The 11,391-nt window shown below is 50.6% G+C and overlaps 1 protein-coding gene across 5 annotated transcripts in view; it reads right to left on the reverse strand.

Moving 5' to 3' along the window:
- Positions 1-4,938, reverse strand: part of GOLGA4 (golgin A4) — a 98,668-nt gene extending 93,730 nt beyond the window's left edge. For all 5 annotated transcript variants that reach the window (XM_027859358.1, XM_027859357.1, XM_027859356.1 and 2 more), the window contains exon 1: positions 4,832-4,938. In XM_027859358.1, the coding sequence (XP_027715159.1) occupies positions 4,832-4,888 (57 nt within the window). In that variant the 5' untranslated portion in view covers positions 4,889-4,938. The remainder of the gene's footprint in view (positions 1-4,831) is intronic.
- Between the last annotated feature and the right edge of the window lie 6,453 nt (positions 4,939-11,391).

Below are 11,391 nucleotides of genomic sequence, written 5' to 3' on the forward strand. Positions count from 1 at the left end.
TTCGCGGCTGAACTCTTGAAGGCCAACAAGTGGGTACCCCCACTTTCGCCCCTCTTACTCTCTTCTTTCCACAATTTGGCTCAGACCTCTCCAAAGGAACGAATGATCTCCTCACTGTCTTTTCTCAACCCTCGTGCTTCATGACCTCTCTGCGACCTCCAACACTCTCAGTACCTCTTCGATATTCTCTTCTCCCTAGGATTTCATAGCCCTCTTTTCTCCTGCTTCTCCTACTGGTCTGACTGCTCCTTTTCAATCATCATCAATGGACATTCTTCCAGGTCACTGTTAACTTGAGTGAACCCCCAAGGCTCTATCCTGGGCCCTCTTCACTTGGTGATCTCATCAGGTGCCACAGATTCAATTGTCATGTCTATGCTAATTATCCTCAAATCTACTTACGTAGCCCTAACTTCTCTGCTGACCCTCCAGGCTCAAATATGTAACTACCTGTTGGACATTAGACATCTTAAAACTCAACATGTCCAAAACTGAACTCATTATTTCCCCCAAAAAACCTTCCCCTCTTCCAGTCCCCATCACATAAGGGTACTGCCGTTCTCCCTGTCACCCAAGCTCACAATCTAGGAAAAAACGCTCAGCTCTTTGCTTTCTCACCACCAGCCCTGTATGCAATCTACTGCCAAGGCCTATTTGACCTCGATAACATCTCTCATGTGTTCTCCCTTTTCTCTTCTGACACTGACACCGCCCTGCTGGTGCCTGATCTTATCATTACCTTCATGACATCTCAGCCATACATCCCTGTGTCTCCACTCAAACAGCCACAAGCATATTCTGAGTCCTCATCACCTCACACCTGGACACCTGCAGAAGCCTTCTGGCTCTTGAGGTTCACCCTACTACATCCCATCCTCTCCTGGGTTTCTAAAGTGATTTTCCTAAAGCATAAGAGTGACCGTATCATCCTTCTCTACCCAAAGAACTCCTGTGGCTGCCTACCACCTCCAGGAGCCCATCTTAAGTCCTCCATGCACCAAGTAATGCTCTTCAGAACCTCGCTCCTTCCTACCTTTCCAGTCTCATCACACATGTACCCGAGAATCCAGCTACACTGTTCTGCTGCCTATTCCCAAACACTACAGCCCATCTCCTGATTCTGTGCTTTTTCACTAGCTGTCCTCCATGCTTTAAGGTAGCCTCTTATTTTGACGCAGTCTCCCCACATTAGACTGTTAGCACAATGCCTGGCACACTGTAAATGCCTAATAAATGCTTGCTGACTGACTCACTTACCCATGCTAAGAGGCTAGTATTATTTGAGTAGGTCACACCACTTAGACAATGGGACACAGGGGACAAAGATAAGGCCTCTGAGTCAGAAAGACTGAGGCTCAAATCCTGAGTCTGACATACACTAGTTGTGTACCCCAGAACAAGTTACCTCAACCTCTCAGTGGCCCAGATACAGAGAGTTAAGACTATAAGCTAGGGGCAGCTAGGTGGCACAGTGGATAGAGCACCAGCCCTGAAGTCAGAGGGATCTGAGTTCAAATCCAGCCTCTGACTCAGACACTCAGCTGTGTAACCCTGGGCAAATCACTAAATTCCAATTACCCCCCCCCCCAAAAAAACTAAAAGTTGAATAAGAGTTGCAAATGTTCCTTGCTAGGAATTTCCAAACATGGAGTTTTCCATCCCAATAAAATTCCAGGTCTGACAACAACCACCAAAAAATAGACAAAAACATGTACACATCTCCTAGGAGTATAAGGCCTGAGTCTCTACCAACATTGCCCTGATACAAATTAAGTATCCAACTTCTAGGGGACCAACAAAATCATGATATGAACAATCCCCAAAAGAAACTCATAGTAAATAAACGCACAAATAAACAAATGCCATTTAAAACAACTATGAACTACCACCTCACAATCATTCATTAGCAAAGACAAAGTGACTTAGTGGTGTATGTGTTCATAAAAGTAATGGTGTGTGATCACTTTGAAAAGCAACCTGGCTCTAAGCTGGAGCCATTAAACTGCTCAGAACTTCTGACCCAGTAATCCTACTCGAGGGAAATACAGCCCAGAGAAACATTTTATGTTGTAAAGAGGGCCATCTGCACAACCTGATCTTTCCCAACCCAAATGACTCCATGGCTCTGCTGGGCATCTCTCGGGCTTCCCTCATGTTATCTAACTTTTATTTACTTCCCCATGTGTCCTACTTCTCTGCTGATTTCTCATCTTCTTGGGGACAGGTATCATTTCATTTCTTCCCTTTTGTATCCCTCATATTTAACACATATTGTCGTTGACTCAAGAATCTGTAATTTCTTCAGTGAAGGCATTTCTTTCACTCCAGCAGATTAATGCTTTTGATAACCTGATATTCCTGGAAAATCACCATGGACCAAAAATTCTGGCAATTCTTCAGCCAGATTGTTCTTGGACAGTAGCTTGGTCCATCAGGGCCCCAGGCTTTTTTTTTTTTTTTTTAAGGCGACTGGGATTAAGTGACTTGCCCAAGGTCACACAGCTAGTAAGTGTTTGGTCTGAGGTCGAATTTGAACTCAGGTCCTCTTGACTTCAGGGCCGGTGCTCCTAGCTGCCCCGTGGCCCCAGGCTTTTCCAAGGCAGCAAAATCTGTCCGAGCCTGTGCTGCCCTGGCCAGAGTCGCCTCCACACAAACACTAGGAATACTAGTACAACACTAGGAAGCACTTATGGAGAGGGGCCTATAAGTTTTGATGTCTCCCAGGATCCTCAGCAGCACAGCATAACTTGGCACAAAGCTCTGAGTGCTCTCCACTATTATTCTCTAAATAATCAAAAAGCAAATGGTTACATGGTTACCCCCATGAGTGGCCTCAGCCAAACTTCACTGAGAAAGTCCAAGGTCACCCAGACTTTTGTCTTGACTCTGGACTTCAATGACTGGGGGAGATAATGAGGCTGACAACTTTGTACAGCCGTCTCACTTAAACCCAATCAACCTGAAGGTCCAGACATCACCCTAGTGATGTCAGCAGTCATCTTTGAGAATGAAGGACAAACAACAACAATCCCCGGATTTTGGAAACTCTACGTAACAAACCAACTGAGAAAGTTGAGACCCGGATGTGGCAGCCTGAAAACACGTAACTAGCCTTGTTCCCAATTACTCAACTACACGGGCTGTATGCGAGGACAAGAGACAGTCATCTCAGATCTCCCTCCCTCTCCTCAGACTGGGAGCTCCAGAAGGGCAGGAAATCAGTATTGCATCCCCAGAACCGAGCACCCTGCCTGCAACATAGCTGGCACTTAATAAATGGTCCCCGACTAGCCGACTGACCCAGCTTCCTAGCGTGGCATAACGTAGAGAAGGCAGAGTCAGAAAGACCTTTGTACAAATCCTGCTCCAGACGCACACTAGCTGTGTGAACCAAGGTGTACTAGTATTTAACCACCCAGAGGCTCATTAGTCACTTCTGTAAAACAGGGATAAGGGGCAGCCGATGGTGCATAGAGCAGGGGAGTCAGGAGGCCACGAGTTCAAATCCGACCTCAGACACATAACACTCACTAACTGTGTGACTCTGGGTAAGTCCGTTAACCCTGACTGCCTCCAAAAAAAAAAAAAAGGAAAATAGCTACCTCAGAACTGGTGTGAGGATCTAATGAGACAATGTCTATAAAGCACTACGCCCACCCTGAAGCACCAAATAAATATCAGCTATCTATGATTTTAGGAGCAGCTAGGTGACACAGTGGACAGCGTGCCAGGCCTGGAGTCCAGAAGACCTGGGTTCACATCTGGCCTCCGCTGTGGGACCCTGAGAAAATCACTTACCTTGTCTGCCTCACTTTCTCCACCTGTAAAATGAGCTGGAGATGGAAATGGCAAACCACTCCAATGTCTTTGCCAAGAAAACCTCAAATGGGGTCACAAAGAATCAAACACAAGTGAAAACGACTAAAGAGCAATAAATTATGGTTTTTCTACCGGCCCAGTAGATTGCCTGCCGGCCCTGGAGTCAGGAAGACCTGAGTTCAAATCCTGATCGGACACTTCTGAGCGAATCACTTCATCCAAGGAGATAAGAGCACCCGCCTGCCAGTCTCCTAACGAGGGCCAAAGGGCACTCTGCCCAGCCTCAGAGCCGGGTATCTGCCGCCACCACTCTTAAAGTATCAGCTGGAAGTTACAGGCACAAAATTCAAAAGAAAGAAAACTCGGGCGGCGCGGCCCGGCCCGGCCCGGCCCGGCCCGGCCCGGTCCGCCGCGTTGTTGGGAAAGTTCGCTAATGAGGGCGGATGACGTGGGACACCCGCGCTCCCGGAGGCCCAAGTCCGCCCAAGTTTGCTTCTGCTAGTTAAGGACCCGTGACGTCACCGCTACTTTGGTCAACTCCTCGGCTGGACGGGGCAGAGTCGGCCGGACCTCGCCGGGGCCAAAGGGCCCGGCTGAAGCGGGGAGACCCTCGGGCCGAGCTCACGGAGGACCCCGGGGGCGGGGTCCCCGTCTTCAGGCCGAGACTGGGAGGGGGCCAAGTTTGGGAGTCCGGCCCTCCCGCGCACGTGACCGCACCTGCACAGGGCCCGGGGGCTCGAACAGGGCCAGCCCTCGCCCCCGTCTCCAGGGGAGGGTCTGAGGGTCCCCGGGGCAGGGGGGCGGGGCTGTCGTCCCGCCCGCCTTACAGAGGGGGAGACTGAGGCACGCCGCCGGCCTCCGAACCGGCTCTGCCTCTGGGGTCGGAGGTCCTGGCCCAGTCGGGGGCTCCGGTTCCTCCCCGGTCACTCGTGGGTCTCGAGGGTCAATCACTCAGCCCGAGAGCGTGGTTCGCCTGCCCCTCCCCCCAGGCCTCAGTTTCCCCCTGGGGTACCTGGGCCGCCGCCTGCTGCTGCTCCTCGCTGATCTTCTGCTTCAGCTTCTTGAACATGGTGCGGGGTCCTCAGGCCTCAGGCCTCGGGCCTCGGGCCTCGGGCCGGGCCCCGCGGAGGCCTCACGGACGCGGCGGCGGCTCCGCTCCTCTCAGCCTCGGGCCGCGTCCCCCGCAGCCGCGGCCTCTGCTGCTGCTGCTCTCGGCTCCGGCACCGGCTCCGGTTCCGCTCCCCACCCTCCCCTCCTCGCCTCGGCCTGGCCCCCGCGCCCCCATCCATCCAGCCGCGGCGGCGGCGGCGGCGGCAGCTACGGCGACGACGGAGGCCCGGCAGGAGAGCGACGCGCCAAGTGCGCCTGCGCAGCCAACGTGGAGCTCGCGACGGGCCTCTACGGAGGCCGGCGGGGCCCAAGCGCCGGCGCCCGGAGGGCGGGGGAGGAGGAGCGGAGCCTCCAGGTCCGCACGTGCGCAGTCGGCAGCCGCTCCCCCCCCCCCCCCCCCCCCCCCGGGGGGGGGGGGCGCCCGGGGGGGGGGGGGGGGGGGGGGGGGGGGGGGGGCCCCGCCCCCCGGCCCGGGGGGGGGGGGGCCGCCCCCCCCCCCCCCCCCCCCCGCCGAGCCCTGGGAGGAGACCGAGAAGGAGGAGGGAGAGGCTGAGGCCGGGTGCCCTGACTCAGACGGTTACCTTGGTTACGGAGGCCCTGGCCCCCTCCTTTTCTGAGAGTTAGAGAAGGTTGTCCGGGGCCGTCGGTTCGAGCCCCGTCTCCGACTGCGCGCCTTCACCCCTATAAAACGAGGCTAGCAGCCTCCCGCCGCTGCCCCCTGCAGCAGGGTCATTCTCCGAGGGCTGGCCGTACAGCGAGGAAATCCCATAAATGCCCCCCAAAATGACCCTGAGTCCGTAGGTCTGGCTGTGGCCCCAGCTCCAAACGGCCCAACGGTTGTCCCTAATGCCCCTGCAACACCACGTGCCTCTAACCTGCTCTTCGTTCTATGAATCAATAACATTTATTAGGCGCCTACTATGTGCAGAAGACAAAAAAGTCCCTGCCCTCTAACGGGGGAGACAGCTTGCAAACAAATATGTACAAAGCCAGCTATATGCGGTATAAAAAATAGGAAATAATTAAAAAGAGAAAGCGCTGGGATTAAGAGGGGCAGGGGAAGGCTACACTGCACTCGGCAGCCAAACCAGACTCCTGGATGTTCCTAACTGGGCATTCTAATGCCTCAACTCCGACATCCGAGCCTTTGCCCCAGGCTGTACCAGAGGCCTGGAATGCTCCCACTCCTCAACCCCAGCCAGCTCCCTTCTGGATCCCTCAATTGATTGGCACATTTGCTATTGCTGCACCTGTCTCAGCTCTCCTCTTCTGGTTTATTGATAAAACTGATCAAAATTAGGGATTTTCATTTTACAGCTTCACCTGAAATTGAACTAATCCACTCATTTCTGAGCTAATCCCTTGGCCTGCCAGTATGTGTTCACACAAAGGCAAAACCAGACCAGTTGGACTGGTCTCTTAGGGAGCCTCCCGCCCTTTGACACCCAAAGTCCTTAAGAAATTCTCAGCCACCCAGTTGTGACTGGATTTTTCCGGCTGCTTTTACCTAAGAGTGGCCCACAGGAATTGGGGAGAGTCCCCAAAAGCATAGCGAATAGAAATCTGGGGTTTCTACTTCCATCAAGAACCAATCCTCACAAACTAAGCTCGATCCTTTTGTGGCCAGGGAAGACTCCAGGGCCTTCCCTCTCTTCATTATTTCCTATTTATCCTGTATATAGCGTGCTCTGTATATATGTGTTCTCATGTTGTCCCCCCATTAGATTGTGAGCTCCTTGAAGGCAGGTGTCCCCAATGCTTACCACACTACGGGGCACAGAACAGGGGCTTGATAAATGTATCTTGACCTACTGACAGAGGGAGTTGAGCTATTTTGCGTTGAATAGATGGAGAGATAATAAGCTAAGGGCTCACATGGTGAGATGGATTTCCAGTCCAGTGGAAGGGCCACACCCATCAGGGACCAGTTGGACCAGATGGCCTCCAGTCCCTTTCCAAGGCTTAGATTGGGAGCCAGTGGTGCCAGGGCCAATCATGGCTCTCCTTCACTTCTCCAAAAGCCTGCTTGGCTCCATTAGAGACAGAGCCCAGTTCATGGAACTTGATGTGAAGAAAGGAGGAGTCCAAGTTAGGAGAGGCTGAGTGGCAGGTTGGGTGGCGCTTCTCTAAAACCATTAAGTTACTGGATGTTTTCAGATGTGAATCAGTAAGGGGCGCGTCCCTTCAAAGTTCCCTCCACCCATGAAGTCCAAGGTCTGGTAGGGGAAGGGACATTCTTCCTTAGCAGATTTCCTCACTTGGTAGAAGGGCTCCTGTAGGTGAGGCTTGGGTTTGTAAACACTGAAGGGGAGCCATAAATCTTCCCTTCACCTCGTATTTCTGCGGGTGGTTCTCTGGGCCTCACATTTTGGGGGCCCCCAAAGATAACCAAACTCAGGAATCCCTGACAGACCGTGACCCAGAGGGCAGCTGCCAAGGCCGTAAGAGGTCTCGGTATTACACGTCATTGAGCCCTGAGAAAGACCTCCCAAAATGGCAGGGAAAAAGGCTTCGGTATCTGGGCTGATGCTTTTATTTTATTTATTACCTAATTTTATCTCATCTGTTAATCTTTGGGATCCGAGTCATGTGTTTCCCGCAGGTTCTGGCCCACTGGAAGGAACCTGTGGCCTGCAGATGGAAGTATCCGAAACAGAAGGCATTCCACATCCTTTTGTCGCTTATGCCAGATGCCCCTGTCCTTCTCTCCAAGCACCTTCCATCCATCCCCATAATGGCGGAGGGAGGCATTGGGAAGGTGAAGCATTTGCTAGGGTCTTCTGTGCCGCCGTGCTCTTCTTTCTGTTCACCTCTGCCCCTCTCTTGCCTCCTTTAATTCCTCACTACAGATGACCAAAGCTCTGATCTATTTAGAGTCTAAGGATCTGACTCTACCATTTATTTCCTTTAGGCCTCAGTTTCCTTCTCTGTAAAAAGCCAGTTTAGACACGTGATTCCTATGATTCCTCCCAGCCATAGTTCTACAGGAGAATAATCATTCGATCAATAAGTATTTATTAAGGACCTACTTTGTGCCAAGCACCGTGCCAGGTGCTAAGGACACAAAGATAGGAATGAAACAGTCCTGGCTTCAGAGAGCTCACCGAGTACTTGGGAAAGCCAGCAGCTACTCAATAAGTACATAGGGGATCAATGCAATCAATGCTGTTGGGGCTGGAGGATCACTCAGTGTTCAATAAGGCCTCCCTTGCTTAGGAAGGGCCACTTGGGCTGAGCTTTGAAGGCTGAGTTGAGGGGACACTGGACCCCAAGCGAGCATGGAGGCAGTTAGAGCCAAAGAGATAGGAAAGGGAATGTCCAAGGCAGAATAGCCAGGAGGGAGGCTTTCCTGGAGTGTTTGGGGGGAGGGACAAGAGGAATAATCCCCTGGAAAAGGTAGGTTGGTACCTGCTGTGAGATGAGAAACTCAGTGACCAACCAAAGTTTGTTTGGAAGCCATAAACCACAGTCCTTGGGAGGGAACTCTGTGGGCTGGTGGGGAGGTGGAGCAGTCCCCAATAACTCCAACCCCTTTTCAACCGAGCACATGGTATTTGAGAATTACTAGGTCTGACAGAGGAATCCTCCTCTGGCCCCTTGACAATGGGCCTCTCTGAATTTAGGCCAGCTCCTCTGGGAGAATAGACACAGGCAGTCGCCATCACTGGGCCCATCCTTGGAGCCCTGATAGCTTTTGGGTGCTTCCAGAGCTTGGTCTCCTCAGCCATGTAAAAGTAAGAGTAATTTCCACCCCACAATCAGGCAATGGAAGAAGGCTTTAATGGAAGTAAAGTATAAAGGGAAACATGAGCTAGGCCCCTTCTGCTCCTTCTCTTAAATTCACTCTATGTATATTTTTTTATTTATTTTATTTATTATTATATATTTTCTGTATATATGTAGAGGGTGTGGATGAATGAATCAAAAAGCCTTTATTAAGAGGATACAACTAGAAAGTCAGACCTGCCTACTCTCCAGTTCACATCTCTAGGAGGGTGGAGCCCTGGATTAAAGGAGGAGGCCTCTGTGAAGGTGATAAACCTGTTTGCTTTCCCTTTATCCAGGGCCTGGACCCCTCCAGTTGTCTCCATGGGAAGGGACAGGCCCACTGGAAAGGGCATGGGCTGAACTGTTTACTGTCTGGGTACAAGTCCATTCCGTTTTATACTATATACAGCCAGAAGCTATGAACCCTGGGTAATGGGTGGAGAGGAGGGGAATAAAGTCTGGGGAGCTTTAGATCTCATTTGAGATGTTGTTCAGTTGTGTCTGACTCTTTGTGACCCCATGTGGGATTTCCTTGGCAGAGATACTGGAGTGATTTGCCATTTCCTTCTCCAGCTCATTTTACAGATGGAGAAACTGAGGCAGGCAGGGTTAAGTGGCTTGCCCAGGGTCCCACAGCTAGTAGGTGTCTGAGGCCAGATTTGAACTCAGGAAGATGAACCTTCCTGAATGCAGGGGCTGGCAGTCTACACACTATGATACCATTTAACTTCCATCAACTTTAGGTCCCTCATCTGTAAGATGAGGGGGCGGTCCCTTGTGGACCCTAAAGTCCCTTCTCTCTCTAAATCTATGAATCGATAATATTGTCAGGAACACGCAGCTTCCAGCCACGGACTTCAGAGCATTGACGCACGAGTGACGCTTTTCATTACTGCTCACCCCCTCTCTTGGGCATCAGGAGTTAGTGCTGAAAGGGCCTCTGACGTCAAGGTCTAGGAATTGCAGACTTTTCTTGGAGCATGACTCATCCTAGAGCTGAGCTGACTTTCAATCTCTGGCACTGGGGGCTTTTGCTTCACATCTGTCTTTGTCATTTTGTTCCCATACCAAGCAAATGGAAGCAGTGGGGGGACTGGAGGGTCCCTCGGCATCTTCACAGTTTAACCAAAATACTGTTATCTTCCCTCGCTCATAAATCAGATACATGGAGAGTAATCAATGACTTGTCCATATCCTATAAGGGCAGCACCAGAGCTGGGAACTCACCCCAGGCCTCTTATTCTCTTGTTATTGTCTGTCTATAACATATCGAACACCTCCCTCCCTCCCTTCCCTCCTTCCCTGCAGGCAGTAAGCAAACACTCAATAGCATCCACTGCTGCAAGGCTTAGGATTTGTTTACATGACATTTTCTGCAGATAGTTCCAGAGACAATGACTCACTCAGTACTATTCCATGAAAAGTGGAATTTGAAGTGAAAAAAAAGAGAAAGATGAGGCAAACAACAGCCCCCTGTGCCCCACTGGGGACCCAACTGACCAGTTCCAGTTGGGCAACCTTCTTCCTTCCTTTGTTCCTTCCTTCTTTCCTTTGGTTCTTCCCTTCCTTCCTTCTTTCCCTCCTTCTTTCCCTCCTTCCTTCATTCTTTCCTTCCTTCTTTCTTTCCTTCCTACTTTCCTTTGTTTCTTCCCTTCCTTCCTTCTTTCCTTTCTTCCTTCTTTCCTTCCTCCTTTTCCTTGTTCCTTCCTTTGTTTCTTCCTTCTTTCCTTCCTTCTTTCCTTTGTTTCTTCCTTTCCTTCCTTCTTCCCTTCCTCCTTTTCTTTGTTCCTTCCTTTGTTTCTTCCTTCTTTCCCTCCTTCCTTCTTTCCTTCCTTCCCTCCTTCCTTCATTCTTTCCTTCCTTCTTTCTTTCTTTCCTTCCTACTTTCCTTTGTTTCTTCCCTTCCTTCTTTCCTTTCTTCCTTCTTTCCTTCCTCCTTTTCTTTGTTCCTTCCTTTGTTTCTTACTTCTTTCGTTCCTTCCTTCTTTCCTTTGTTTCTTCCTTTCCTTCCTTCTTTCTCTCCTTCCTTCTTCCCTTCCTCCTTTTCTTTGTTCCTTCCTTTGTTTCTTCCTTCCTTCTTTCCCTCCTTCTTTCCTTTGTTCCTTCCCTTCCTTCCTTCTTTCCCTTCTTCCCTCTTTCCTTCCTCCTTTTCTTTCTTCCTTCCTTCCTTTATTTCTTCCTTCTTTCCTTCCTTCCCTCCTTCTTTCTTTCCTTCCTTCCTTCTTTCCTTTGTTTCTTTCCTTCCTTCTTTCCTTCCCGCCTTCCTTCTTTCCTTTCTTATTTCCTTCCTTCCCTCCTTCTTTCCTTCCTTCCCTCCTTCTTTCCTTCCTTCCCTCCTTCTTTCCTTCCTTCCCTCCTTCCTTTCTTCCTTTCCTTCTTTCTTTCCTTTCCTTCTTTCTTTCCTTCCTTTCCTTCCTTCTTTCCTTCCTTCCCTCATTCCTTCCTTCTTTCCTTCCTTCCCTCATTCCTTCCTTCTTTCCTTCCTTCCTTCTTTCCTTCCTTCCCTCCCTCCCTCCTTCTTTCCTTCCTTCCCTCCCTACCTCCCTTCCCTCCTTCCCTGCAGGCACTAAGCAAACACTCAATAGCATCCACTGCTGCAAGGCTTAGGATTTGTTTACATGACATTTTCTGCAGATAGTTCCAGAGACAATGACTCACTCAGTACTATTCCATGAAAAGTGGAATTTGAAGTGA

This window comes from Vombatus ursinus, unplaced genomic scaffold (assembly GCF_900497805.2).
Source record: "Vombatus ursinus unplaced genomic scaffold, bare-nosed wombat genome assembly UNPS02014166.1, whole genome shotgun sequence".
Taxonomy (NCBI): domain Eukaryota; kingdom Metazoa; phylum Chordata; class Mammalia; order Diprotodontia; family Vombatidae; genus Vombatus; species Vombatus ursinus.